Source organism: Manacus candei, unplaced genomic scaffold (genome assembly GCF_025592945.1).
Source record: "Manacus candei isolate 608988 ecotype Guabito, Panama unplaced genomic scaffold, ASM2559294v1 h1tg000050l, whole genome shotgun sequence".
NCBI lineage: Eukaryota > Metazoa > Chordata > Aves > Passeriformes > Pipridae > Manacus > Manacus candei.
In genome coordinates this window covers 37,585,301-37,613,210 of record NW_026138098.1, presented here as the reverse complement: position 1 = coordinate 37,613,210, position 27,910 = coordinate 37,585,301, and the positions used below count along the sequence as shown (strand labels likewise).

The window sequence follows — 27,910 nt, the reverse complement described above, 5'->3', positions numbered from 1 at the left end:
CCCATCCCTGTCCCATCCCATCCCTGTCCCCGTCCCATCCCATCCCGTCCCGTCCCGTCCCGTCCCGTCCCATCCTTGTCCCCGTCCCATCCCATCCCTGTCCCCGTCCCATCCCATCCCGTCCCGTCCCGTCCCGTCCCGTCCCATCCTTGTCCCCGTCCCATCCCATCCCATCCCATCCCATCCCATCCCGTCCCTGTCCCATCCCTGTCCCATCCCTGTCCCATCCCATCCCTGTCCCCGTCCCATCCCATCCCGTCCCGTCCCGTCCCGTCCCGTCCCATCCCGTCCCGTCCCGTCCCGTCCCGTCCCGTCCCACCCCATCCCATCCCGTCCCATCCCATCCCATCCCATCCCATCCCATCCCATCCCATCCCATCCCATCCCATCCCTGTCCCACCCGATCCCGTCCCATCCCAGCCCATTCCCGCCGCGTGGCGCAGGGCGGTCCCGGTCTCCCTGCGGCGCCTGCGCAGTGCGCGGCGGGGGGCGCGGCGCGGCGCAGGCGCGGAGCGGCGGCAGCGATGTCGGGGTTCAGCGTGGAGGAGCGCGCCGCGCCCCACAGCGCCGAGTACCGGCTCTTCTTCAGTGAGTGCCGCCGGGCACGGCGACCCAGCCCCGGCGGGCCGCGGGGAGCCTGCCGGGCGCCCTTCTCCCTCGCCCGCCTCGCTCCCCTGCGCGCCCGCGTGGGTCCTGCCCGCGTGTCCTTCAGCATCTCACTCCCCCCCCGCTTCTCCCCTTGCCTTGCAGAGGATGCCGCCGGGCGATACATCTCCCCCTTCCACGATATCCCCATCTACGCGGACGCCGGGAAGGTAAGAGGGGATCCCGAAACACCAGGGGGATCAGGAGGTCCTGGAACATCCAGGGAGTCCCGAAACACCCAAGGGATCGGTGGGTCATGAAATACCCGGGGATCGGGGGTCCTGAAAAACCCAGAGTTTGGGGGATCCTGAAAAACCCAGGAGATCAGGAGGTCCTGAAACATCCAGGGTCCTGAAACACTCAAGAGATCAGGGGGTCCTGGAACATCCAGGAGGTCCTGAAACACCCAGGGAACTGGGGGTCTGAAGTATCTGGGGGTCCTGAAACACCCAGGGAACTGGGGGTCCTGAAATCCCTGGGGATCAGTGGATCCCAAAACATCCAGGGGGTCCTGAAACACCCAGGGATCAGGGGTGGAACACCCGGGGGAGGCTCCCAGCTCCCCACAATGCAGGAGCACCTGAGGAAGGCATCGCCTGACTGTGCAGGGAGTGGGTTTCTTGCTGTCCTGGCCTCGGGTGGAGCGACCCAGGAGAAGAGAATGGGTGATCTCATTCTCATTTTTGCATCTGAGATGTGAGTAGTTGGCTCGAGCTTACCCATAAAGGGGTTTGGGGTTAAAAAAAGCAGTTTTCTGTTCAGCTGTAATATCTACATCCACTCCTATGGGTGCTGCATATTTCAGGCTTGGGGTTTCACTGCAGTGCAGCCACTTTATGCCTGCAGTGTAATCCAACACTGAACAGAGGGTAAGGATGTTGAATTCCTGCTTTAGCATCTCCTAGGACCTTGTGCCTCTCAGAACCTGCCCCATGCAGTGCTGCAGGGCTTTCACATCCTTTCAGCAGCCAGCTGTGAGTCAAATTAGGCTGTTCTGAACCAGAAAAGCCCCAGCTCCAGGAAGCCAAAATGGTTGTGATTCATTTTTCACTGACTGCACATTCACTGGCACCTTGAGCTCTCTGACTGTGTTCTGTGCTGTTGTAGCTCATCTCTTCCTCTAATATGTACTAAAAAGCTGTGCAGCTTGAGAAATGCAGTGGATGAGCTAATGTTCATTAGATAGAGATGTAATTCAGAGGTGTAGAGTGGTTCTGGGAAAGGAAAAGAATATTCTGAGTTGAGAGATGAATGTCTGAAAAAAGCAGCGGATTGAGCTACTGAGGTGGAGGTGATGGAGCTACCTGGGGTGCTCCAGGAAGCCTGAGGTGGCTTTTGCCTGCTCAGAAGGGAAATGATGGATTGTAGTCATCAAGGACAGAGGTGAAGCAGTTCCTATGGCCGAGTGGGGAAGCAGTTTTCAGTGCAGGTGTCTGAAAGGTAACCCCAGACAAGGCAAATCCGGATAATCCTGCTTTGCAGATGCTCGCAGAACAGGGGAGGAAGGAGCAGGGGAGTGAGCACAGTGGTGGGGAGGGTTTCCATGGACTGGTAATGCTTAACAGGGGAAACCAAGCTACTGGTGTTTACCTGAGGCACACAGGGCTGCTGCCAGCACCTCCGTGCCAAGTCATTCAGAGAAAAGAGTCCCAGGCACTGAAGGTCTCAGTCCCCAAAGTTACACAATGGTGCTGATCACACCGGGCCTCCCTCTGTGGCTCGAGTGCCTCTGCACTGAGGTTTAACTCATTACTGAGCAGGTGGGTTGCCAGCTCTGTTACAGAGCCCAGCTCAGAGCCAAAGGTTGTCTCACTCTGTCTGGGCTCCTTGATCTTTATCCTTAGACTCCTAAGACGCTGAGAGGATTGCAGGGTGTTTTTTCCGGTCTGGGGCTGGGCTGTGTTGGTCTTATCTGTACCTGAGTGCCTTGGAACGACCTTGGGCTGCTCACTGAGTGTCTTAGGCCAAGGCAGATCTGACAGTGGGGGAACTCCAAGCCTTACAAAGATGCAGCTCCAAGTCACCTTTCCCTGCCTGCAGAGCCGTGAGCACCCTGCCCAGCCTGATCCCAGTGCCTCATTCCTCTCCTCCAGTTAGGAATAAAAACAGGGTGTACATTTTTACATGCAAAACGCAAATGAGCAGTGACCCCTGCAATTAAGGGGGGTAATAAACCTCTGCTAGGGCAGGGTGTGAGCAAAGTCAGTGATGCAGCAGTGCTTGTTGCACAGTATCAGTCTAATAATGGCACAATACACGTTCGAGGGACTTTGCTGTGCTAATACAGCTTAAGGTGGGGATTAGAAACCTTGGCCAGGCTAGGGAGCAAGGTTTGACTTTTTGTTGAAAAGCCATAATCTCTTCAAGCAGCAGATGTTGAGGTTCAGGTGTGGAAAAGCTTTTCTGGATGAGGAGGCTGACACTGAGGTCTCAAGAGGCCTCAGCCCAACGGGATCAACAGGAGATGTTTCCAAGCATCACCTGTAAACTAAATACTGCAAGATGTGGTTCTGCATTTCTCCTCCCCCACCTTTATCCTCACACCATGCCATTAACGAGGTTTTCTTTTATAGGAGTGTCAGCTTGGAGAGAGGGTATCCTTCCCTACATCAGACAGATATTTGGGAGTGATGTCCTCGGTCATTCAGGGCAGAACATAGATACCCACATTATTAAGTTGGTGGCTTGTTCCTGTTAGTCTTATCTTTTCTAGATGGCCAGAGCGGCCCTTGCTGGAACATTAAGCACTTTGTATTTAATAAATATGCCCCAAACCTCCTTTTGTTACGTCCAGGATAGTTTGTGTGCAGCTGTCTTCAGTTCATTTAACCTGCTGTTCTGTGTCCTAGGAATGTGATGGGGATGTTTGTAGGTGGCAACTGATGGAGAATGTGGGGGTAACCTGCAGAATGTGTGGGTAACCTCAATCTGGCCTTTGCTGGGGTCTTTTCTGGGATTCAGCTTTAAGTGATGACATGTGACTGACTGGGCTATGGGAGTTTCATCAGCTGCATCAAAAAAAAAAAAACCACAGAAAAAAATCTTAGGGTTTCATGGGAGCTGGCTGGCATGTGTTTCCTAGTTTAAAGTGTGGTCTTCCTTCCCACTCACTGATGTTTTGCTTTCTTCAGAATGTGTTCAACATGGTTGTGGAAGTACCTCGATGGACAAATGCTAAAATGGAGGTAATTACATTACAGTTCCTAGCAAAGGGGCTTGAGCTGACTAAGTCTTAATCTTTGGCTCTGCTGATTCTCTCCTTCTCAATCCCACCTCCAGAATCAGAGTGGTTTCTAACTTCTCCTGTCAGTACTTGCTCAATGCTAGAGGTCTGGCATGGAAGCTGAGATTGCAGAAGTTTGCCTGGGTATTCTTCTGTGGCTTCTGATTAAAGCAGCATTTTATGGCTCTTAACCCCATGTGATTCTGATGCTTGGGAGTCTGCTGAAAACTATATCCCAGGAGATGGCAATGCAACAGGAAAATGGAGCTGTCCAGTGTCTGCTGTTGGGTTCAGGGTCAGCTCCTGGTCTCTTGGCTTGTCAGTTCCATTTAAAAAAAAAAAAATCACTTGTTTTTTCCATAGAGAGCAAAGCAGAGGGATTTATGCAACTTTTCTTTCAGATTGCAACAAAGGAACCCTTAAACCCAATTAAGCAAGATGTGAAGAAAGGAAAGCTGCGCTACGTAGCCAACGTGTTTCCCCACAAGGGCTACATCTGGAATTATGGTGCCATCCCACAGGTACTGTGATCCATCCCAGTGGCTCATCCATGCTGGTGGGGAGGAGGGAGGATGCCTGTTATTGCCACTGTATCAATGAGCGAAAAGCTCAGCAAAGAGTCTGGCCTGGAACGTGGCATTTGCAGCTGGATATGTAATCCTGCTAATTGAGAGAACCTGTCAGGAAAACAGGGGTCTTTCTAAGCAGAAATCCCAACAGTTAGGCTTCTAGCTGATGTTATAAACAAGCTGTCAGAGGATGAGCAGCTGCTGATAGTGAGGTACCTGCTGTGCTGCTCCTCTCCTTGGCTGGACAGTAGCTGGCAGGTCCTTGGATGAAGGAAGCTGTCACCGTGCATCTGGCAATGCAGGGCCTTCAGCTCCTGCCTGGTGAAGCACAAAGAGCTTAAGTTTTATCCTAGTGGTACAGGATTTAGGCTGAATCTTTAAGGAAGATTCTTCTTGCCAACACCCACCACTGCACAGATGTGCTTTCTCAGAAGCCAACTGGCAAGGCGGGACCAACAGATAGGGGCATCTGGACACATGCTCTTAACTGGCTGCTAGATAAAGGGGGACTTGGAGGAAGGCTGTTTGCCCCTGATGTTCTCCAAGGCTGGGGTTTCCTTCAGAGAAATAAACTGTCAGTGTGAGATCCCAGGGAAACACTGAATTTGATAATTCTAGTCTTGATAGCAGTGCATGCTGAGCGTTGTCCCTACGTGACTTAACACAGGCTCTCAAACTCGAGTTGTTTTCTGCTCAGATGGATTCTGGAGCCCATTTCTTTGTGCAGAGTTGCATCTTTTGAAGCCTTTACTCTGTCATGTGTTAGTGGATCAAAGTTGTTTACTCATCAGGAGCTTAACACTTCCTTGTAGAGGAGTGTGGTAGTGATTGTGAACGGTCCTTCAGCACCACCCAGGTGTCACTACACCTTCCTGAACACTCTGGATTCCTTCTTTTTATATCTCAGCCCCCTTAGAGGTAGATGCCCCTTATGATGCAAGTGGGCATGGAGTTCTTTTGCTCCTGATCAGAAGCTGTTGTTTTTGGAGTCAAATGCCTTCTGCAGTCCTGTCTTTCAGTTTACACTCACCACTGTGGGTGAGATGGGACACTGGGTAGCACAGGGTGTGGGGCTCTGCATTCTTATCATTTTAATTGTTTAATTAAAAGGAAACAATACACCCTGTCTGTCTTCCATCTCTGCTGGACTGCTATCTGGAGCTCAGGAAACTTCTGTTAAGAAATGAATAGGGAGAGGAACAGGCAGGCAGCCAAATCAACGAGTGTTCTTTATAGATGTGAACTTCACCTTTAGGCAGCTGTGGAACAGAGGAGGAAGTCTGGAAAGTTGTTGAAAAAAGCTTTGTTGAAAGGTTTGTTGGTAGGAGGGAGCAGCTGACCCTTGGCAAGATAAGACCTTTTAACTGGGATTCAAACTTAGCAGGCACAAGTGAAAAAGTAGCCCAAGCACCAGTCCTGAAAGCGAGTGTGAAGTGGGCCATCATCTGTATCCTACAGGCACTGCATGCCTGAAACAAACCTGCTTTTTTTTTTTTGGAGTTCTTGTTCGCAGGTGTGGTTGACTTTGGTGTTGGGTGTTGGTTTTTTTCAGACTTGGGAAGACCCAGGTCACAAGGATGAAAATACTGGCTGCTGTGGAGATAACGATCCGATCGATGTGTGCGAAATCGGGAGCAAGGTAACGCATTCTAGAGGGTAACTGTCTTCTGAAACCTGCAATTAATGTCTCCAAAGTCAATTAGCCAGAGACATTATTTATTTCCTACCTCCTCCACCTTAAGCATGTGATGTTTCCCTCCACTGCCTCTGAAGATTGTTGTTGAGATGAGCCAAGGCTTATGAGCTGCTGATAAGCGAGACCTAATTTCGTGGTACCTGGCTGCTTGCTGAGCTCTTGTACAGCCTCCTGTCGTGCATTCCTTGGATGCATCAGCAGGGACACCAAGGTCTTTGTCCTTGCAGGTCTGCTCCCGGGGAGAAGTCATCAGAGTGAAGGTGCTGGGCACGCTGGCACTGATTGATGAGGGAGAGACAGACTGGAAGATAATTGCTATCAACGTGGAAGACCCAGAAGCAGACAGCTATAATGGTGAGTTACAGGAGGGAGGAGCAGGATTAATGCTTCCCTTTCTCCCAAGAGAGCCTGCAGGAGACTTCCAAGCCAGGACACAGGCTTGCTCCTTCTGTGCCACGGTATTAATCAGGTGTGAAGCTGGAAGGACAGCAGAACACAATGTTTTCAGGCCTACAGCAAAACATTTCACTGCTGTTTGTCACACCTTGTCAGTCCCCTGCACAGCCTGGCATTTTGAAGCAGTGTGGCTGTCCAGCCTGTCCTCAGTGTCTCTAATCACAGCTAAATGTGTCCAGGCTCCTGGGGGCAATCAGGACTGTGAGGATGAAACACTGACTTCCCTGTGCAGACACTCACTGTGTCTTTAGGGCAGTCAGTCTGAAATGTGGCTAAGGCTGCTTGAGGAGGGGCTGAAAGGGGGACAGCTCAGAGCAGCTGGGTAGAGCGGAGTAAATTCTGTTACTGCTTCTGGCTAACAAACCTCTTCTCCCCGCCTAGATATCAATGATGTCAGAAGGATGAAGCCTGGATACTTAGAAGCTACCGTGGACTGGTTCAGAAGATACAAAGTACCTGATGGAAAGCCAGAAAACCAGTTTGCTTTTAATGAGGAATTTAAAGACAAGGTAGGATCAGCTGTCTTGGTGCGAAGGCACGCTGTCCACACTGAGCTGGGGGGGTGTGGGGACACGAGTGAGCACTGGGTGAGAGAATGGATTTTTATGGAGCTGCTGATAGCTGACTTCAGTCATCCTGCTGTTTTTCCAGCCTACCACTCTTGCTTGTTTCCAGCTTGCAAGAATACTTGGAGAAAAAGCATGTGGTTATTGCCCTGGTGCTGTTGGATATTATCAGTTTTTCTTCTAGATGTCATTCATGTGGAATCACCTCAGGGCTGGGAGCCTCCGTGTCAGAACCAGGGTGGAAAACACTGGGTTTGTTTGCTCCTGCTCTGGAGCAAAGGCAGCTTGACATCAATCACCCTTTGCTTCCCTTGCTCATTGGCTTTGTTCCACTGCAACCTGGTGCAAGTTAAACTTCACTCAGGAGTTAAAACACTTCTTCCTTCAGGCGTGAAGTGTTCCCTCACGCCCTTTGAGTAAGGCTCTGCCTTGGCAGCAGTGTTCCCTGGGTTGGATCAGATCATCTGCTGCTCCTGAGTGGGTGAAATCCTGCTTCTGTGCCCTGCCCTGCCTGTCCTGGTGTGCCTTGAGGGGGTTAGTGAGGTAACTCAACTCCCAGAGCTCCAGACTTGGTGCAGAGGAGGGGAATTCCTCCAAAGCACTGTCTGGGAAAGAAAATAGAAGTCACAAAGGACTTGTCCCTTTCGGCTGTAGCACAGCACTAGGTTGGTTGGGCTGAGACATCTCACTGCCCCTCAGGATGGGTGAAACCAGAATCAAGGCAACCGGAAAATCGGGATAAAGAACCTCCCACATGTTCTGCAGTGTTTTATTTGGCTCTGTAGGGTATCAAACCAGGATATTTATTGCTGGTGTTCACACTAACAAAGAACTGTGTGTGCTTCCTTCTCTAGCTGACAGGTTAATGCTTGAGCATATACTGCTCATTCTTAAGGAAAGAAGCTGATATGCTTGGAAACAAATTCATTTTTAAATAATTGCAGAGCTTGATTAGCTGCGTGTCTCTTCCTGTTGGCCTGAATTATTTGCCTGGAGTGGAGGAGAGCTCCTGGGTAGGCCTGGATCAGCAACTGCTGGAGACAGACCGAGTGGGAGGAGCAGCGGGGTGGAGGTGCTTTTATGATGGAGCAGCACTGGCCCGAGACTGGAATATCTGTGTTCAGTTTCTCTTGGCCTCCAGCTCACTCGGTGACCTTGGTGTATCCTCCCATCTCAAAAACAAAACAATTCTCCTTGTAAAATCCTGGTGGTTTCAGCTGTTGTGCACTGGGAGGTTGCTGCTCTTCCTGAACAGCCCAGTGACAGAGGAGGAGGTTTCTTTCAGCCTCTTCCACGGTTAGAACTATCTACAATCAGCCTATAAATACTGTTCCATGTGACTGACAGTCTGGAGGAAATGGTCTAGTGCTGCCACGTAATGTGGTGTTTGTTCTCATCTCCACCCTTAGGATTTTGCTGTGAATGTCATCAAGAGCACTCATGAACACTGGAAAGCTTTAATAGCAAAGAAAACTGACGGGGGGGAGATCAACTGGTAGGTTCATGCTCATGGTGCTGTGCACCTTCCTTTTCCCTGGACAAATAACCCTGGAACTCCCTTTCCTGAGTGGTGCCATGCCCTCTGTTAGCTGCTGGCTGTCTCCCCAGGCCTTCCCCCTCAGCTTGGCAGCTTTAACAATAATCCTTAATATTCCATTATTCAGTACTCCCAGGGGAGGGACCAGGCTTGCACATTCTCACAAGGGTCCCTCTCTCTTCTAGCACAAACCTGACGGTGTCTGACAGCCCCTTCTGCTGTGGCCAAGACTGTGCAAAAGCTACTGTGGATGCAGTAAGTACAAATTTGAGCGCCCAAGCATCAGGAAAAGTGATATAATTTGTATAAACTGCCCTCTCTGTGTGAATGGCACATTGCATGCTCAGAATTTTTTAGGTGACCGAACACAGCACCTGTGTCTGATCAAACAGGATGGATGGTGGAGCAAGCCAGGCATTCCTCCAGAGGCTTCTCCTTGCCCTTAGTCATCTGGAAGATGGAATCCCAAATAGAGTTTGTGTGAAGGACTAAACTTCTGAACCAAAGCTTGGCTGTCAGCTTTTCAGAGAGTGGTTAAATATTTGGCCTTCCAAGAGCTTCACAGAACAGGTCCCTCTTTGAGAAAAGAGAGTGTGATTCCCTAAAGCCTTGCAGCCAGGGGCTTTGCATCCTTTGGAATGAAAAGCTTGGTGTTCCCTGTGTAGTACTCCTGTCCAGTTTCAGGAATTAATCACATCTCACTAGGCTTGTAAAGTGCTGCTGGCAACCCGAAAGGGGTCAGAGGAATGGGACAGGAAAATCAAAGTGCAAATCTTGCCTCGGTGTGTGGAAACATTACTGGAAACCCAAGGCTCTCTGTAGCCTCAGAGAGACTTTTAAAACCATCACCTTTGGTTTTAAAGTGCTGGTATCCTCTGGTGGCATCCTGATTAATTTGTGTGTTTTTGGAAGTACAGCCCCTGTGGAGGGAATGTCACCACCCAGGGATCCTTCTCTGGTTTTGGTTGTTAAAAGCTCTTCAGAGGAGTTTCCCCAGTGCTTTGTGCTTCTATTCCTCCATCACATTGTAGGTTTATAAAAAAAGCAGCAGCTGTGTAGATGTTGGAGTGGTACCTGCTCGTGGTGGGAAGCAGATGGCACTGCAGCCTGTGCTTGGAGCAGAGCACCTCTGGCATGTGGGGCATCTCTGGAATGGGGAGGCTGTGGGGATGGCAGGATGCTGCTCAGTTATTCCCTCACAGCTGATCAGCACTGGCTGCCACAGGATCTTAAACGGTGCTCAGGGAAGATTTGTGCAGCCCTACAAGGTGTAAGGACAGCCTTGGTCAGCAGCTGCTCTCTGATAACACCTTTCTTGTTTCAGGCACCGCCATGTAAAGCTGCCAACCCGATCCCACCCGAAGGTGAGTCTCAAAACCCACCTTTACATCCCAGTGCAGAACGGGGGCTTCCTCAGAGGAATTATCAGTAGGAAAATGAGGGTCTCAAGTGAAATCTGGACGTTGCTGTAGCCAGGGCAAGGCCCAAGGGCCGAGTTAAGGAGGGTGTTGAGAGCCCACTGCTGCATGGCAGGAAGAGGAGCTAGGTTGTCACTTCCAATCCCTTCCTGGGGAATAAACCTGTGGGAAAATGGATGTCTTGGGAGTCCCAGGTAATATGGCTCTGCCTCCCTGGGTCAGCTGAGCCAGTGGGGTTGCTGTCCTTGCCTGAACTGAGTAATGGATGCTCCTAATGGCAGCCTGAACCAGGGTGACTCTTTGGGGAAAACAAATCCATGTAAACAGTGCTGTGCAGGAACCTGTTTGCTGTGCTGTGGAGCTGTTGGCAGGAGCAGGAGGAGGCCCCTGAGCTGGGGGTGACACACACACAGTGCCGTGTGACTCCTCTGTGCCGGGTGGCTCACAGAGGACTAACCCCCTCCTTCTTTTTCTGCCCCACACAGTTGACAAATGGTTCTACTACGAGAAAAACTAAGTCCCGAGGACGGCGGCGAGACAGCCGTGTCCCTCCCTCTGGGGAGCCGCCACATGCAGGAGTAGCCCAGAAAAAATAGCTTCAGTGTCAACAAGGAGACCTTGCCTGTAACTTTGCTGATTAGAATTACGTACCTAGCAGTGACGTGCTGGCTGCGCTGGGGTCCGGGGGAGGCCAGAAGACATAATTTATAAAATCAAAACACCCTGCTTGCGCGTGGTCGTGTGCTCTGAATCGTGAGGGGAGGTCGTTCACCCGGTACGTGTGTGGATGCTAGAAATAAAAACTACTGAATCCGACTGCTGTGGCATTCCCTCTCCTTCCCCTCCCTGGGGCCGAGGGGTCACAAAACCATTTGGGGTGGAAGAGAACTCGAGCCCAGCCTTTGCCTGCTCATCAGCTAGGCCGGAGCACTGAGTGCCACGTCCAGTCGTTCCCGTGGACGGTGACTCCGCCACCTCCCCGGGCAGCCCCTCCCAGTGTCTAAAATCGCTCTTTCTGTGAAAAAATTCTTCCCGATGTCTGACCTGAAACCTCAGGACCACGTCCTCTCGTCCTGACACCTCTGGGGGTTGTGACCGGGGGGGAGGGTGTTTATGGGGTATCGCAGTAGCGCGTCCCTCGCAGAGGGAGGGAGGGGTGGCGGGGAGGTCTCGAACCCTCGTTCCCGCGGTCTCGGGCGGGTCTCGAACCCGCGGCCCCGGTGCCGCCGCAGCCCCCGCGCGGGGCCAGCGGGGCCGGAAGCGGGCGGGGCGGCGCTGACGCGTTTCCGTCGGGCGCTGGCGGCGGCCGCGGACGGGGCTGGGTGGCGGCGGCGGCCCGGGGGCAGCCGGGGGTGAGCGGCGGCGGGGAGCGGCGAGGGGGCGGTGGGGCCCGGCCGGGCGCGGCGAGAGGGCCCGGCGGGGCGGCGGGGGCCGGGCGGGGCCGGGCTCGGGGCGGCGGCGGCGCGGGGGGTGACACGCAGGCAGGGCGGGGGCGGGGCGGGGGCCAGGCCGCGCCGCCCGCCCTTGAGGCCGGAGCCCCCCTCGGCCCCGGCCCGCTCGTCCCTTGTGCCCCCACCCCTCACCCCCTGACCCCCGATCCTCCCCACCCCGACCCCCTCGTCCCTCGATCGCCCCCATTCCCCCCCTCACCCCGGACTTTGTAACTCCGGCGTTTGGGGGTTTTTCTTCTCCCCGCGTCCCGCAGGCGATTCATCTCCAGCGATGTCTTTCATCTTCGAATGGCTCTACAACGGCTTCAGCAGCGTTCTGCAATTCTTAGGTAATGCTACAGCCCCCCCCACCCCCGTGCCTCGGCTGCCCCCGGGTCGGTTTGGCTTCTCCCGGTGCCCACATCCCCCAAAACTTAGGGATTGGGGCGGCTCTGAACAGGGTAAAGGGTGGCAGGGAGGCTGCACGTCAATAAAGAGATTTTTTACGCTATTGGGGAGAAACTTTGGGAGCATTTGGAGGCGTTTGGCCCCCACTCTGTGTTTCTCCTGCCCTTTAGAAGTGGGGGGGCAGCTGGGTCTGCTCGGCCCCAGGCAGAGGGAGCTCCATCCTCCTCCTGCTCCTCCTGCCATAGTCGCGGGTTCCAGTGGAACTCCTTGCAGAAGGATGGGGTGCCTGCTGTCCCGAGCACCTCTGGGAGGGAGGGATGAGAGGGATGGGGTGGGAAGAAGTCCTATTGGGAACCTGAGGGAGCTTTCCTGCGGCCAAAATCCGTTCATCCAAAGGAAATGACATGCTGTCCCCTGCTTTCCACCTTCTCCCCAGCAGCTCGCTGCTGTATTTTATGAGTTTGTTCAATTTTCATATCCAAAATACCCTGTTGAGGCAGCAGACAACCCCTAATACTTTGCTGCACACTCTTCTGCTGGGATGTGCTGGGAAAAGGAATGGAATATTCACAGAAGTACGAGCTTAGGGGATGCCCGTTGCTGTAAACACCACCATGCTTTGCCTTGGATAAAGCCTGCGTGTGTTTTCCCTGCTGGAAGTGTGCACAGGTGGCAGCAGAGCTCTGGGAGAAGGGCTTCCCTAAAAACAGCAGCGCTCTGGCTCCAGGTGAGCCCACTGGAGTTTTCCTCTTGCCTTCTTCCTCTTCCTCACAGGTTTGTACAAAAAGTCTGGAAAACTGGTGTTCCTGGGGTTGGATAACGCAGGGAAAACCACTCTGCTGCACATGCTCAAAGATGACAGGCTGGGTCAGCACGTCCCCACGCTACATCCCAGTAAGTCTTCCTGGGCAAAGCCTCCCGGCGCGGCATTTCCTCTGGAATTTTGGGGACGTGGTTTTGGAAGACACCTCGGTGGTATAAGCTCTGCCCTGGGGCTTTGAGGGTCTTAAAACCTCAGCTGAGGTTGCAGCTGCCCGAGCTGAAGTGGGTTTGTGTTTTCCTCTCAAGTATAAAACACACAGGAACTGGTGTTATTCGATCAGTGCGAGGTTTTCTCGGGGGAAGGGAGAATTTTCCTGGTGAAAAGTGTAATAAAGGATAATAATTGCAGATTAAAAACCTTCAGTGGGAGGCCGGAGAAATTATTTTTTGTGAAACAGCTCCATTCCAGTCACTGAGATCTGCAGGAAATCCAGGGAATTCCTGATTGGAGGAGTGTGAGAATAATTCCTTGGGGAGAATTCCCCAAGGAATTCTGTGACAGCTTCTTTATTTTCCTGAATCCCTGTGTTTTCCCTTTTTCAGCATCAGAGGAGCTGACGATTGCTGGAATGACCTTCACGACTTTTGATCTGGGTGGACACGAACAAGGTAAGAAAAAAACTACCAAAAATTGATACTGACAAGCATCAGCAGTTAACAGTTCCTAATTATTCACTGCCTGGGCTTATTTATGGAGCAACACATGGAAAGAACCTCCTGGCTGTAGGACTGTTTGGAAGGAAACACTGCCAGTTCGTGCTCTGCTGCCTGAAGTGTTTTTAGCCGTGGGGGACTTCAATATGAATTTATTTCGAATTGCTGAACTTTCAGGTTTAGAGTTTCTAGAAGTTCTAAACAGAGTTCTTCTGCCCTTTTCCCTTTTTTTTAATGCACACACACACAAAAAAAAAAAAAAGCAGTGTTTTCATGGGGCTGTGTTTGTCCCTCTGTGCTCCAGCTCGCCGGGTCTGGAAGAACTACCTGCCTGCCATCAACGGGATTGTCTTCCTGGTGGACTGTGCAGATCACTCACGGCTTATGGAATCCAAAGTGGAGCTTAATGTAAATATACTTCTCTTTTTTTCCCCCTTCCCAAGACCTAAATTACAAATAATAGTCCTTTTTTGGGCTGGAACTTGTGCAAAGTGTGTTTTGAGAGTCTCATGCTTTGGATTGGCACTTCCAGTGAGAAGCCTGCATGCCCTTACTCTGGGTGGAGCACAGGCTCTTGAGTTCAGGGGAGGTTTGGTTTGGACATCAGGAGGAATTTCTTGCTGGAAGGGGTGGTCAGGCCCTGGAAGGGGCTGCCCAGGGAGGTGGTGGAGTCCCCCTCCCTGGAGGTGTCCAAGGAATGACTGGACGTGGCACTCAGTGCTCTGGGCTGGGCACAGGTTGGACTCGATGGGCTGGGAGGTCTTTTCCAACCTAACTGACTGTTGTGAGTCTTCCCCAGGAGCATGGAGCACCAAAAAACAGCCCTTGTTGGTCACAGAGCTTAAACAAAACCATTTTCTTCCAAAACCAGCTCTTTTTTACTGCCTCTGCTGAACTCCCGCTCCCTCTTGCCCACAGGCCCTAATGACAGACGAGACAATATCCAATGTGCCAATCCTTATCCTGGGTAACAAAATCGACAGACCCGAGGCCATCAGCGAGGAGAAGCTGCGGGAGATCTTTGGGCTCTATGGACAGACCACGGGAAAGGTGGGGAGGCACCCGGGCCTGGGATCTGGAGGGGAGGGCTCACCTGTTCCCTTTCAAAGTGAGGCTCCATCCAGAAACTAATTCAGCTCTCACTGACAGTTTGTCCACGGGATTGGCCAAGGTGAATCAATAATTATGATGATGGTTCCTTCCAGTGCCTGAAGGGGGCCTACAAGAAACATGGAGGCAGACTATTTACCAGGGCCTGGAGTGACAGGACAAGGGGGAATGGCTCCCCACTGCCAGAGGGCAGCGTTAGATGGGATATTGGGAAGGAATTGTTCCCTGTGAGAGTGGGGAGGCCCTGGCACAGGTTGCCCAGAGAAGCTGTGGCTGCCCCTGGATCCCTGGAAGTGTCCAGGGCCAGGTTGGACGGGGCTTGGAGCAACCTGGGCTGGTGGGAGGTGTCCCTGCCCATGGTAGGGAGGTGCACCAAGGTGTTTTTTAAGATCCCTTCTGTCCCAAACCATTCCACAACTGGACAATGCCAGTGCCCTCGGGCAGGTTTTGAAACTGCCAGAACTGTCCAAAACACGGGGGGCTGTGAGAGGGGTGTCCCTGGGTGGTGGTGGCTCGCTGGGCGCTTCCCTGAGGGCTTCAGGGGTGCAGCTCTGACTCCTGTTTGGCTTTCCCTAGGGAAACGTGCCCCTGAAGGACCTGAACGCGCGCCCCATGGAGGTGTTCATGTGCAGTGTGCTCAAGAGGCAAGGCTACGGCGAGGGCTTCCGCTGGCTATCGCAGTACATTGACTGACACGAGTCCCGCTCCTCTGGACTGGTCCTGTTCACAGCTTGCTATGGACTTTTCTATTAGAACACGGGAGGCTTTCCAACCGCATTGACCAAGAGACTCCTGGTTTTCCGGCTGCCCTTAGGGCACAGTGGTGACACCACTCTTTTCCACGCGGCGGGGAGGCAGCGCCGTTCTGTTCCGCAGGAGTTGTCCCTGTCAGCTCAGTGGCAGCGGGGCTGCTCCAGTCTGGGAAGTCAAAACTCTGCACGCTGCTCTGTAACAGCTGAAAAAGAGAGCACGTCTCACCACTGTGGTTTAATTGACTTCAGAAAAAAAAAAAGAAAAAAAAAAAACGAAAAGGAAAAAGCAATTATATTTTTTAAAGAAAGTGTTAATGTAAACGGCGTCCCTCCTAACTTTTTAGTTTAACGTTCATCTTGTTTAGTCCAGAGTCTGGTTTAGGGTTTTTTAAAAATATATTTAACGATATTTAGGTATTTCACGAATTACTGAACCAAGGTATCACGATATTAGAAGTCCTCAATAAACATAGCATTTGGGCTTAACTGAGCTGTAGGGTGGCTGTGCTGTGTCACGCTGACCGACAACGACGTGCCGTTGGGACTGAGGTGTGCAATCCCAGCTTCTTTAGTTTACAGGGATTTTTTTTTTTGATTTTTCCTAGTTGGAGAGGAGCACCTGGTGCAGGTTTGGGGGGTGGTGTCTGGCACTCACTGACAGTGGGAAGGGGCTGCCTGGTTCCACCTCAGGCCAGACTCTCCCATCGAGGGCGTCGGGTCCTCTGGCTGCACCATCGCAGTGAGAACCACAAAGCTGTTTGGGTTGTTGTAGCATGGAAGTGTTTGACATTTGCATATCATGAAGTTATTAATGTAGACTAAACCGGTTTCTTTTATACTCTCGATGGACTTCTTTTGTCTGAAGTTTCATTACTGTCTGGCACTCATTTTCAGTTCAATAAAGACGTGTCTTTCTCCTCTCAGGGGGCAGGAGCCTCAGTCTGGCCTGGCACTGGCTGGGCCCCGCTGTGGCCGTCAGAACAGCTGCCACAGGGTTCCAGAAGGGTTTGGACAACGCTCTCAGGAAAACAGCAGGATTCTTGGCATGTCCTCTACAGGGCCAGGAGCTGTACTCAGTGATCCCTGTGGGTCCCTTCCAACTCAGAGTATTCTATTTGTTCTCATCATCATCATGGCCAGGCTTTGTGAACGAAGGTTTGGGGAGGGCTGTACCCATGTTTGTCACAAGCTCGCTGGTGGCTAAAAAGGCCAATATGAGACAGGCACGTCCGATTGCAAAAGGCACAGCAGAGACTCCTTAGGTGGTAAATTCTGCAAGGCATGGTTCTTTCTGCGTTGTCTTTTCTCCTCCAGGGTGATCCTGCTGCCTTCTCAAAGGCATCAGCAGCGTTAGAGATGGGGTGTCTGCAGACCTCCCGATTGGAGGCCAGAGTAGACCAGTGCTGTTGATCGGTATGGCCAAGGCTGAGATGTTGTTTCAGGGAGTCCTTGTATCTCCTCTTTGGGGCTCCTCTCTTGTGGCAGCCGGTGGCAAGTTCACCATAAAGCAAGATCTTAGGGAGGGGGTGGTTGGTCCTTCATCCAGGAGACGTGCCCTGCCCAGCACAGCTGTGTTCTCAGCAACATGGCCTCAATGCTTGTGACTGCTGCTTGTTCTAGAACAGATGTATTGGTCACATAATCTGACCAGTGGATGTTTAGGATCGTACGGAGGCAGCGTTGATGGAAGCGTTCCAGGAGTCGCAGGTGGTGGCGGTGACTTGCTGCGGGTGAGCCCCCAGAGGAGACGCTGCCCTTGGGAAGGTGGAGAGCAAGCCTGGCCATGGGGTCCCTGGATCCCGGTGTCCCGGTGCAGCCCCGGGCCGAGGGTCCCGCACCCCCGGCGGGTTCCTGGGGGCGTGTCCGCCACGTGCGCGCCAATGGGGAGGGCGCGGGGCGGGGCCAATGGGCGCGGGGGGCGGGCCCAATGGGCGCGGGGGGCGGGGCCGGGGGCGGAGCCGGGGTGTCCGGGATGGCGGCGGCCCCGCCGTGCTGCGCCGTGCGGGTGCGGGGGGCGCCGGGGGCCGCGGGGCCCGGCGGCGGCTGCAGCGGGGTGGTGCTGAGCCGCCGGCCCGCGCTCGTGCTCTGCCCCGCCGGCCCCTTCGCGCCGTTCCTGCGCGCCGGCCCCGCCGCCTGGGAGAGCCCCGCGGCGCTGCCGCCCGGCGCGCTGCGGCCGGTCCCGCGGCCCCGGGTGCTGCTGCGAGGGGAGCGGGGCCCGCCGCGGGAGCTCGGGGCGCGTCTGCTGGCGCTGGTGCCCTGCGCGCCCTTCCGGCGGGCGCTGGAGCGCGGCTTCGGGCGGGCCGAGCGGTGGCGGTTCGCGGCGGCGGCGGAGCAGGAGGAGCAGGAGGAGGCCGGGGCGGACCCGCGGGCGCTGCCCTGGTTCGCCTGGCTGCGGGTGCCCACGCTGGACGAGCCCGCGGGCGAGTGGGCGGCGCGGGGCAGCGCGGGCTGCCTGCGGAAGGGGCAGGAGCTGCTGGCCTGCGGGACCCCCTTCGGAGACGCGTGCCCCGAGCTGTTCCTGAACACGCTGAGCCGGGGGGTGGTCAGCAACCTGGCGGGCGAGGAGAACGCGCTGGTGCTCACGGACGCGCGCTGCCTGCCCGGCACCGAGGGCGGTGCTGCCTTCGTGCCCGCGCCCGGCGGGCCGCGCGTGGTGGCCGTGATCGCCGCGTCCCTGTGCTGGAAGGGCGCCGAGTGGGTCGGGCTCACGCTGCTCTGCTCGCTCGCCGCCATCCTGCGCAGCAGCGCGGCCGTGCTGGGCGAGGCCGGGGTCGCGGTGCCGCCCGTGCCCGCCTGGGTGGCTGCGGTGCCGGCGGGCAGCGGGCGGGACCCGCTGGGCTGGGCGGCGCTGGTGGAGTGCGGGGCGACGTGGGGCTCCGGGGTGCTGCTGGCGCCGAGGATGCTCCTCACCTGCCGGCACGTGGTGGAGGCCAGAACCCCGCTCCGTGTGACGCCCGCGGCTGGCCCTGGACGGTGAGTGCGGCCGCGTGTCCCACACCTCGTCCCCCCCCGCCCCGCGAGTCCCCCCGTATGACATCTCGTCTGCCGTGTCCTCAGGGATGCCGCGGTCCTCAGGGGACGCGTGGTGTTTGCCACCGAGGAGTCGTCCCCCTTTGACGTGGCGGTGGTGGAGCTGGAGGAGAGCGTGCCAGGCTTCCTCCCCCCGTGCCCTGCAGACACCTTCTTCCCAGGTAAGCAACGGGGGGACACGGGGTGTTGGGGTGGAGGGGGGAACATAACCCCCTGTGCACCCACCTCTTGCCTCCCCCTTTCCCCCCCAGGAGAAGAGGTGAGCGTGGTGGGCTTCGGGGCGCTGGGGCGGGCGTGTGGCCCCTCGGTGACAGCGGGGATCCTCTCGGCTGTGGTGGCAGTGGAGGGGCACCCTGTCATGCTGCAGACCACCTGTGCCGTGCACGGGGGCTCCAGCGGTGGCCCCCTCATCTCCTCCCGCAGCGGGTGCCTCATGGGTGAGCCGGGGGTGCAGTGGGGAGGGGGGTCCCGTGGCTGCCCCCCGGCCACACCGGTGACGTGGGCATCGCTCCTCTCCTTGCCAGGGATCGTGGCCAGCAACACCCGGGACAACGGTGTGGGGGCCACCTACCCCCACCTCAACTTCTGCATCCCCATCACGGTCCTGCAGCCCCTCGTGGCGCGGTACCGCCGCACCCGCGACCCCGGCGCCTTCGCCGGGCTCAACCGCGCGGCACAGGGGGTGCGGGCGGCCTGGAGGCTCCAGCAGCAGCCGGGACCCCCCAGCAAGCTCTGACCCCCCATCCCAGGCGGCTTGTGCTGTGGACTGAGGTACCAGGACCAAGGTGATGGGATGGAGCTGCCATGGCCCCTGTTCAGTGCGGGGCCCGAGCGCCTGGACCCCGCGGAGCCGGTGGAGGGGGGGCACTCTGGGGCAGGGGACACCACACAGTGCCTTTGCCAGCTGCTGACAGGCCCAAGTTGGGGAGATTTGGGGTTTGTATTGTTTTAGTTTCTCCCCAGAGCCATAAATGCTGTGAGTCGAGGCCCTGGTGTCCCATGGTGCTGAGCGGCTGCGGGGGGCGGTGGTGGAGGTCTGGGCTGGGGTGTGGGTTGGACTGGGGAAGGAACAGGTCCTGCAAGGGATGTTCTGGGTCAGGGGTAGAGAACTGGGTCGAGCTTAGGGTTGGGGTCCAGGACGAGGAGGGCAGATCTGAGTCCTGTGGCTCAGAACCCTGTGCGGGTGGGGAGGGGGTTATTTCGAGGCCTGGGGTCCTGGAGAGGGTCAGGAACTGTAAACAGGGCAAATCCTTGGGGTCCTTGAGAGTCAGGAGCTGGGGTGGGGACACATCCCCGGGGAGGGACATCAGTTCCAGCACCATGTCAGCAGAGTGCAGGGACCAAACACAGGGCACTTGGGAGGGGGTCCCTCCCTCCCCTACCCACTCCTCCACCCCAGCAGTGCCCCTCACGGGGGAGGGAGGGCACACTGTCACCACCGCCACCTCCCCAGGACCCCCTGCAGTGCCGGGGGGTGGCGGGGGAGGAAGGGGAGGAACGGGCGGGCGAGTGTTTGACACAGCACGGGGTATTTATTTCACAGCCGCTACACAACGCCGGGGCCGGGGCAGCCACGCAAGCACAACATGGAGGGGGATGCAGGGAGGGAGGGGCGGGGGGGAAGCTTCTCTATAGGGTTTTTTTTTTGTTGGTTGGGTTTTTTTCCTTTTTTCCCACTTTTATTAGCGCCGTTTGCCCGGTTGAAGACCACGCAGCAGCACACTAGGCCTACAAGGCTCTACCCAAAAAAAAAAAAGCTCAAATTCGCACAAGCGCGGCCCCCCCCCCCGCCCCGCTCGCCCCCTCCCTGGGCGAGCACCCCAACACCCCGTCCCGCACGGGGCCGGGGGAGACGCACCCACCCCTCGCCACGCCGGCGGCGGGGGGGTCACAGGGACCCCCAGCTGGGGGGCTGCCTCCCGGCCGTGCCGCCCACCGGGCTCTCCCGCTCCTCTACCAGATGTAGCCGCCGTCGTCACCCTCGCCCGCTTCGCCCTCCTCTTCCTCGCCTTCCTCGCCCGCCTCCTCTGGCTCCTTCTCCTCCTCGTCCTCCCAGCCCACGCTGCTCCCGAAGTCTCCCGAGAACCCCGTTGCCTCATCTGGGGAAGGAGGAGGGCGAGGGGCAGAGGCTCACGGGGGGTTCCCGGGGCTGCAGCCCCGTCCCCTGGGGCTCCCCCAGCTCTCACCGCAGTCGGGGCTGCCGTGGCCGCGGGTGCCCGTCAGCTCGGCCCCGTGCTGGTCCACGCACCAGCACTCGCCCCCGCCCGGCTCGCACTGTGCCCGCCGGTAGTACCCGTCCTCATCGCAGCTGGGGATGAAGGTGCCTGCAGAGAGCAAGGGCCCCCCAGCCCCCAGACACAGTGCAGTGCCAGAGCCCCCCAGGGAGCTCCCCGTCCTCGTCCCAGCCCGGCACTGCTGGGAAAGAGGGCCCTGGGATGCCCCACTCACCCGGCTTTTTTTTGGTGGCTTCTTGGATCTGAATCTTCTCCAGCTCCCGGAGGCAGGGCGGCTCTGCAGCACCCCCACATGCCACTCTTAGGGTGGGTGTGCATCCCCTGAACCCACAGCATTCATCCCCATGATGTGCATCCCCCCAACTCCGTGGTGTGCATCCCCCCGATGTGCATCCCCCCAACCCGTGAACTGCATGCCCCCAGACCCACAGTGTGCATTTCCCATGGGGGGTGTGTGTCCAACACTCTGTGCATCCCCATGACATGCATCCCTGCCAACCTATAGATAACATCCCCCCCGACCCCACAGCGTGCATGCCCCCACAGCATACATCCCCCCAAATCCCATGGGATGCATCCCCCTCATGGTTTGCAACCCCCTTAGACCCCATGGGGTACCTCCCCCCATGGCAAACATCCCACACAAATCCCAACCCCACAGCATGGATTCCCCATGACTCCATGATGTACATCCCCCCAACCCCAATCCCCCAAAATGGATTCCCCATGACCCCATGATGTACATCACCCTGCAACCCCAAACCCACAGCACGGATTCCCCAGCACCCTGTGATGTACATCCCCTGCTGCATTAGCCCCAGTCCCACAGCAGGGATTCCACGGCATGCATACCCCAATCCCATGGGATGCATCCCCCTCATGGTTTGCAACCCCCCAGACCCCATGGTGTACCTCCCCCCAAGGCAAACATCCCACACACACCCCAACCCCACAGCACGGATTCCCCCTGACCCCATGATGTACATTGTCCCCCAATCCCACAAATGCATTCCCCATGACCCTGTGTTGTACATTCCCCCCATTCCAACCCCAACCCCACAGCACAGATTCCCCATGGCCCCATGATGTACATTACTCCTAACCCCACAGCACAGATTCCCCATGGCCCCATGGTGTACATTGTCCCCCAATCCCACAAAATGGATTCCCCATGACCCCAAGATGTACATTACCCCTAACCCCACAGCACAGATTCCCCATGGCCCCATGATGTACATCCTCTGCTGCACTAAGCCCAACCCCAGGGCACAGATTCCAGGGCGTGCATCCCCCCGATCCCACGGTGTGCATCCCCCATGGCAAGCCCCCCATCCCCACAGCAGAACGCCCCCCCCGCCGCCCCCCTGCCCCGGGGTGACGCACTTTCCCTCCAGAAGCAGAAGCACCACTCTGGCGCGGAGACTCGGCCGTCCCTGGAGGTGTCGCAGGAGTTGAAGAAGGCGCGGATGCAAACCTCGTACTTGTCCAGGTTGATGGCGCCCAGCTCGGCCGCCTCCAGGAACATGTCCCCGCTCGTGTCCAGCCGGGCGAACATCCACCCCACCGCCTCCTTGCAGGTGGCCGCCACGCTCCTCTCCAGCGCTGCAGGGCGGGAGGAGCCCCGTGGCTGCCCGGCTACCCGCGGGGCAGAGCCCCCCACGTGCCCTCCCCAGGGGCAGGTGGCAGGGACACGTACCGGTGGCGGGGCTGGCGGGGAGCCCGCCGGAGCCGTTCTGCTTGGCGTTCTCCCGCAGGAGCTGGAACCAGTCGCGCAGGCGGTCGCCCAGGTCGGCCAGATCCTGCCCGGTGCACAAGTCTGGGGGTCCCAGGGAGGCAGCGTCAGGCCGGGCAGAGCTTGGGGGGAGGTCTGGGTGCCCCTCCACCCCGCTCACCTTGCTTTCCGTCGCCAGTGGGACCGTGCGGGGTCGGGCAGGGGCACTGCCCCTCGCACCGCACCGTCAGCTGCTTGCTGGCCAGGCACGCCTGCTGCTCCAGCTTGCACTGGGGGGTGGCAGTGGGATGTCAGTGGGGGCACAGGGGGCACAGCATCCCCCTCCCCGCGGCGGTGCCGCCGTCCTTACTGCCGAGCTGTAGGTGTGGCCGTCGGAGCCGCAGACTGCGGCCAGCGGGGCAGCGTGGCAGGGCTTGCAGCCCCCGTGCGCCTTGGGGCCCAGCGGCTTGATCCTGCACAGGGCAAGGGAGGCACGGGGGGAATGGCACCGAGCCCCCACCTCAGCCCCCACCCTCCCACCACCCGCTCAGCCCCGGCCCCACCAACCTCCTACCTGTGCTCCAGCTTCTTGCGGCTGATGCACATGGCGCGCTGGTAGCCCTGTGCCACACACACCTTGTGCCGGCTGCACTTCACCTTCTGGCAGGGGTCCTTCGTGGTGTCCAGGGCTGAGGGGGCAGAGAGGGGCCGGGGCAGGCGGAGGGGCAGGCGGGTTCTCCCCCGGGGAGCCCCAGCAGCGCTGGCCACGAGCCGGCCCGGCACAAAGCACCATTCAGGCCACAGCTGGGCGGCCACCCCAGCACCAGCTGCTGCTTCCTGGCACGCACAGGCCCTGCCACCGCTCCCGGCCGGAAGGGAAAATCTCCAGGGGTGCAGGCAGAAAATGTTACGCCCCCCACCCCCCACCATACTGGCTGGCACCGAGCCCACTGTGCCCCATCCCAAACCCATCCCGGTGGTACCTTCGTCCCCGGGCTGGTTGTCTTCCCAGCTCTTGATGTAGTCATCCTGCAAATTGGGTAGAGCCTGGATGAGTGCAGGTGGCAGGAGAGGTGACACCGGGCCAGGTGTGCCACCTCCCTGCTCGGGGCCACCAACCCGGCAACATTCCCCCTGCACACCCTCCTCGGGCACCTCCACACCAGGAGGGCAGTGAGCAGGGCTGGGGAGCAGCCTCTCCCCCCCAGAAAGTGGGGTGCCACCCCCTCGGCAGCCCCTCGAGGCTCACCTCCACCTCCTGGCAGCGCAGCAGCGAGACAGCCCGGCCGGCACCGAGAAAAGAGAGAGAAAGAGAGAGCAGGAATGCTCTCCGTCAGCCTCGGGGAAGCCCAAAGCTCCCCCTCCCGGCCCCAGCCCACAGGGACCGGCACCCTGTGCCAGCGGGCCACCCCGACCTTCCGGTGCCCACAGCCCTCGTCACAGGCCCTGGGGATCACTGGCACCGACCACCAATGCTCTCCCTCATCTCTGGCTCCAGACCTGTAGTCCTGGAGAGCCTTCACAGAGGATAAAGCCTTTCCCCATCAGCCAGCCGGGAAAGGCAAGGAACAGGGATGAAAAAGGTATCGGGTGGAGGGAGCCCTTCGAAGTGCAGAGAGAGGCCCTGACAGGATTCCCGTGGTGCCGCCACCCTGGATTTTCAATAGCGAGCCCAGAAGGAGCGGGCCAAGATGGATGTCACTCTCCTGGGAGAGCTGCTCTCCCGGGACCCCGAAGGCATCCCGGGGGTGGTAGGGAGCAGCGGGGACTCAAACCCTCCAGGCAGCGGCATGGCCCGCCCCGCGGGATGCTCCGGGGTGGGCTTTGTGATAGGGTAGGAGCATCGCCGCCGCCCGGGAGAGGGCGAGCGGGGCAGGGATGGCAGCTGGAAGCAGGGGCACGGGAGGCAGATCCGGAGGGGATGTCTCTCTCCGCCGCGGCGGTGTTCGCACCGCAATCGATCCCGCGTTCCCGTGCCGTGATTAGTAACACTGCGGCGCCCGGCAGCTCCTGCGGCGCGGGTCTCGCCACGGCCGCCGGCCTCCTCCTCCTCCTCCCCGTGCTTCCCCACACCGGTGCTGCTCAGCCGAAACCCCCACAAATCCATGGATTCGCTTATTAATCCACGCGAACCGCTGGAAGGGCTGAAGCCCCCCCAGCTTGGCAGCCCCGGCACAGCCGGGTGGGCCCCACGTGTGCTGCCAGCACCCACAGATGGGGGTCCCTTGGCCTTGAGCCCAGCCGGGGATGCTCATTTCCATGGGGGCACACCACACGTGCTCCCCTCGAGCACCCGCAGCCATCCGGGGTCCCAGGTGCCCAGCACTGGCGTTGGCCAAAGGGTGTGTTGCTGGCAGGGGTCTCCAGTGGGGCATTTACCCCATCCCTTGCACCCTCATCCGTGCTCTGCCCCCCTAAACTGGTTTATCTGGGGGGTGGTGCTCCCTGCCCTGCACTGGGCACCTCTCCCTTGCCGCCATCCATCCATCCATCGCATCCTTGCTGCCAAGGTGAACCCGAGTGCGCATCTGAACAAAGACCGGAGGGGCTGGCTCGGGGTGGGGAGGTGGCTCGGGGTGTGCCCCGTCCCCACTCGGCTGCTGCAGGTGCCCTGCCCCACCCCGATGGGGTTGCAGCACCACGTCCCCTCGGCGGGGGACACAGGCTGGGGGGTGAAAAACGAGCCCGCGAAACCCCCCCGATTGCCCCATAAAATTAAACGCCGCTGAGGTTGCTCAGCAAAGGCTGCGTAACACCGAAGGGTGACAGGATGCTGAGCCCGGTGTGTCAGGTGTGCCCGCGCTCCTCCGGCAGTGCATGCATCCTCATCCTCATCCTCATCCTCACCCTCATCCTCGCTGCCTCGCGGCCCCCCCATCCCCAGGGATCACCACCCCGCGGAGGGAGGGCCGGCCCGGCTGCGGCACCCGAGGGGCGCGGGGGACACCCCGCGGGGCTGGGGGAGCGGGACCCCGGGAGGATGCCCGTGCCCTGACCCGGGCTGAGCTGTCACCGAGGGGCTGAGGCCACGGCGCAGCCCCCTCGTGCTGCCCGCAAAGGGCAGGCGGGGCCTGCCTGCACCTCGGTGTGGGGCACGGGGAGAGGCTGCAGGGGACAGCACCCCCCGCTCCCCGGAAAGAGTCTCTTTGGCATCAAGCCCTGGCCACGGTGGCCTTGGCATCAGCCAAGCAGCTCTGGCTATGGGCACGAAGGCGTCGGCGCTGCCGGAGCCGGGAGGCATCCCCCTGGCACCGGGGCCGTGGAGCATCCCCCGGGTACCGGGGCCGGCAGCCGCCCACGGCCGCGGCGGGGCGCGGACAGCGCCGAGCATCCCCGGCCGCCCACGAAGGGGCCGGGGCCGGGGCCGGGGCCGGGGCCGGGAGGGTCGCGCTGCGGCTGCCGCAGCGGCGGGGCGGGGAGTGCGGGGAGGGGGCTCCCGGTGCCCGGCGGCGCGTCCCGTCCCCCCCCGCCCCGCCGCCGGCGCGGACTCACGTCTCGGAAGCGGTTCCAGTGCTTGATCCTGCCGCCGTACTGGGAGATGGAGGAGAGCCACTGCTCGTCCTCCATGAAATTGCCGGGGCTCTCCCCCGCCGCGGCGGGCCCGGGGCCGGTGGCGGGGCCGGCGGCGGGCCCGGGGCCGGCGGCGGCGGCGGGCAGGAGCAGGGCCAGCAGGGCCAGCAGGGCGCGGCGCCCGCCGCAGCCCCGCATGCTGCCGCAGCGCCGGGGGGAGCGGGCGCGGTGCGGAGCGGTGCGGTGCGCACGGGGAGGCGCCGGCGGCGAGTGCGGCCGCGGGGCGGCACCGGGCGGCACCGGCGGGAGGGCCGGGGCGGGGCCTCCGCCGCGCCCGCCGCACCTGCGCGCCGGCACCGCGGCGGGGGAGCCGCCGGCCCCGCACGGCACGGACACGGCGCTCCGCTCCCCCCCCGCACCCCCGGCCCTGCCCCGTCCTCGTCCCGCGTCGCTGCTCCTTACCCGGTCCCTGTCCCGCGTCCCCCGCCCTGCGTCCCGCGTCCCCTGCCACACCCCCTGCCCGAAGTCCTCGTCCCGCACCCCTCATCCCGCATCGCTGGTCCCTGCGGCGTGCCCGTCCCATAACCCCCACGCTGCGTCCCCTGCCTCACCCTCCACCCCACGTGCCCCATCCTGCATCCCTTGTCAAATCCCCTTCCCGCACCCCTCATCACGACTCCCAGTACCTGCCGTGTCCTCATCCTGCATCCCCCATCCTGCATTCTGCCACACCCCTGCCCTGCATCCTGCATCCCCCCTCCCTGTCACATCTCCATCCTGTATCCCTGGTCCCTACCTAGTCTCCATCCCACATCCTGCATCCCCTGCCACACCCCCGTCCCGCTCTGCTCATCCCACATCCCTGGTCCCTGCCATGTTCCCCTCCTGCATCCCTACCACGTCTCCATTCTGCATCCTCCATCCTGCATCCTTCATCCTGCATCTCTGGTCCTTGCCATGTCCCCATCCCACATCCCCCATCCCTTCCACATCTCCATCCTATATTCCTCATCCTGCTTTCCCAGTCCTTACTGCATCCCTATCCCACACCCAGCTATGTGCCTGTCCTTTATCCTCTATCCCTGCCATGTCCTCACCTCGTGTCCCCCATCCTCCAACCCCTTTCCCTGTGATCCCCATCCCTTGGCCATCCCAGCATGGCATTTTGGGGCTCTGGGGAAGACTCCCATCCCTATCCCAAGGTTTTGCTTTTGGATTTTCCCCCCTCTCAGCAGGAGCAAAGCAGGGTAGGCAACAAGTGACAATTCACACCAGCTGCAGCTCCTTCACAGCTGCAGCTGGGGGTGTCCCAGCACACATCCAGCTTTTCTTCCTGACAGGACCCTCAGGATGGAGGGAAACCTTAATGTCCTCCAAGGGGATCTGGTGAGGTGTCAATTTTTAAGCGCACACACATTTTGCTGGAATAATTGTCACTAAAACATGTTTACACAAGCGGGAAGAGGAGGAATATGCTCCAGTTGGCCCTTCTGTATTGAAAATCCATGTTTGCCTCAACTTCTTTGTAAGTTGTTAAAATCCAACCAGGCAGAAGCTTCCCAAGGTGCATCCCCCTTTTCCCGGTGGCTGTGAGAGCAGATCCCAGGTCTGCTCCAATGAGATTTTCCAAGCACCTCTTCAGGCTGGCGGGAAGCTGACAGCAACCAGTGTGAAGTGCCCTCAGCACCTCCCTGCACTGGGCTGGGAGTGCTGGTGCTGAGGGAATGTCTGGGAAGGCAGCTTTTGGAGAGCACAGAGGTGCTCAGCTCCAAGGAAAAGGAGATAAAAAGCCCGATGGTTGTAATTGGGTGCAACCAAGGGCACCCCACAAAAGCACAGATGATTTGATTTCCTGGCAGGCAGGCTGGAAAGGACACAGACAGCTTGGTCTTGGAAACACAAACAGCAATGGCTTGGGGGGAAAAAGGAAAGCCATCCCAAATCCCAACCACCTCCCAGCGCTGGTTGTGCACAGCCACACAGCCGGCTTGCTCTGGAGGGAGGAAATGGGATGAAGTCCTCTAAAAAATGACCACTGGTACAGGTGGGTGCTGCTGGAGCAGCCCTACCCCTGGCTGAGACGCTCTCCACCTCGATGGCAGTGTGATTGTGGAAGCAACCAGGAATGGGCAACAGCAC

General features: G+C 58.4%; 4 protein-coding genes across 5 annotated transcripts; 3 read left to right on the top strand and 1 right to left on the bottom strand.

Annotated features, from left to right (window-relative positions):
- Positions 1 to 450: 450 nt before the first annotated feature.
- On the top strand, positions 451 to 10,926 carry PPA1 (inorganic pyrophosphatase 1). Its single transcript, XM_051799737.1, has 11 exons — positions 451 to 588; positions 751 to 815; positions 3,777 to 3,830; positions 4,270 to 4,389; positions 5,990 to 6,076; positions 6,361 to 6,487; positions 6,971 to 7,098; positions 8,565 to 8,650; positions 8,878 to 8,947; positions 10,017 to 10,056; positions 10,596 to 10,926. Exons 1-11 carry the CDS (start codon positions 525 to 527, stop codon positions 10,625 to 10,627), a joined length of 873 nt encoding a protein of 290 aa, XP_051655697.1. The 5' UTR covers positions 451 to 524; the 3' UTR covers positions 10,628 to 10,926.
- A 457-nt stretch (positions 10,927 to 11,383) lies between these two features.
- SAR1A (secretion associated Ras related GTPase 1A) lies at positions 11,384 to 16,209 on the top strand. 2 transcript variants are annotated; one of them, XM_051799752.1, is made up of 7 exons: positions 11,384 to 11,462; positions 11,816 to 11,890; positions 12,723 to 12,842; positions 13,314 to 13,379; positions 13,729 to 13,832; positions 14,343 to 14,474; positions 15,111 to 16,209. In XM_051799752.1, exons 2-7 carry the CDS (start codon positions 11,833 to 11,835, stop codon positions 15,225 to 15,227), a joined length of 597 nt encoding a protein of 198 aa, XP_051655712.1. In that variant the 5' UTR covers positions 11,384 to 11,462; positions 11,816 to 11,832; the 3' UTR covers positions 15,228 to 16,209. The 2 variants fall into 2 exon arrangements, with proteins under 2 accessions (XP_051655712.1, XP_051655713.1); XM_051799753.1 differs by lacking the exon at positions 11,384 to 11,462 and having other exon boundaries at positions 11,741 to 11,890.
- Positions 16,210 to 17,258: 1,049 nt separating this feature from the next.
- Positions 17,259 to 19,296, top strand: TYSND1 (trypsin like peroxisomal matrix peptidase 1). The gene is made up of 4 exons (XM_051799685.1): positions 17,259 to 18,259; positions 18,344 to 18,477; positions 18,568 to 18,753; positions 18,841 to 19,296. The coding sequence occupies exons 1-4, from the start codon at positions 17,259 to 17,261 to the stop codon at positions 19,050 to 19,052; spliced, it is 1,533 nt and encodes a 510-aa protein (XP_051655645.1). The 3' UTR covers positions 19,053 to 19,296.
- Positions 19,297 to 19,973: 677 nt separating this feature from the next.
- On the bottom strand, positions 19,974 to 25,984 carry SPOCK2 (SPARC (osteonectin), cwcv and kazal like domains proteoglycan 2). Its single transcript, XM_051799768.1, has 11 exons — positions 25,754 to 25,984; positions 23,511 to 23,519; positions 23,245 to 23,290; positions 22,836 to 22,950; positions 22,632 to 22,734; positions 22,443 to 22,551; positions 22,247 to 22,366; positions 21,934 to 22,152; positions 20,765 to 20,827; positions 20,503 to 20,640; positions 19,974 to 20,415 (listed from the first exon to the last, which is right to left on the bottom strand). Exons 1-11 carry the CDS (start codon positions 25,967 to 25,969, stop codon positions 20,270 to 20,272), a joined length of 1,284 nt encoding a protein of 427 aa, XP_051655728.1. The 5' UTR covers positions 25,970 to 25,984; the 3' UTR covers positions 19,974 to 20,269.
- Positions 25,985 to 27,910: the final 1,926 nt, after the last annotated feature.

Coding starts and splice junctions, on each gene's coding strand:
- SPOCK2 (XM_051799768.1), bottom strand. CDS start 25,969: ATGCGGGGCTGCGGCGGGCGCCGCGCCCTGCTGGCCCTGCTGGCCCTG. Junction 22,735..22,835: donor CGCAAGAAGCTGGAGCACAG/GTAGGAGGTTGG, acceptor TGCCCTGTGCAG/GATCAAGCCGCTGGGCCCCA. Junction 22,552..22,631: donor GCCACACCTACAGCTCGGCA/GTAAGGACGGCG, acceptor GCCACCCCCCAG/TGCAAGCTGGAGCAGCAGGC.
- SAR1A (XM_051799752.1), top strand. CDS start 11,833: ATGTCTTTCATCTTCGAATGGCTCTACAACGGCTTCAGCAGCGTTCTG. Junction 11,891..12,722: donor CAGCGTTCTGCAATTCTTAG/GTAATGCTACAG, acceptor TCTTCCTCACAG/GTTTGTACAAAAAGTCTGGA. Junction 14,475..15,110: donor ATGGACAGACCACGGGAAAG/GTGGGGAGGCAC, acceptor GGCTTTCCCTAG/GGAAACGTGCCCCTGAAGGA.
- TYSND1 (XM_051799685.1), top strand. CDS start 17,259: ATGGCGGCGGCCCCGCCGTGCTGCGCCGTGCGGGTGCGGGGGGCGCCG. Junction 18,260..18,343: donor CCCGCGGCTGGCCCTGGACG/GTGAGTGCGGCC, acceptor CCGTGTCCTCAG/GGATGCCGCGGTCCTCAGGG. Junction 18,754..18,840: donor CCGCAGCGGGTGCCTCATGG/GTGAGCCGGGGG, acceptor TCTCCTTGCCAG/GGATCGTGGCCAGCAACACC.
- PPA1 (XM_051799737.1), top strand. CDS start 525: ATGTCGGGGTTCAGCGTGGAGGAGCGCGCCGCGCCCCACAGCGCCGAG. Junction 7,099..8,564: donor ATGAGGAATTTAAAGACAAG/GTAGGATCAGCT, acceptor CTCCACCCTTAG/GATTTTGCTGTGAATGTCAT. Junction 8,651..8,877: donor GACGGGGGGGAGATCAACTG/GTAGGTTCATGC, acceptor TCTCTCTTCTAG/CACAAACCTGACGGTGTCTG.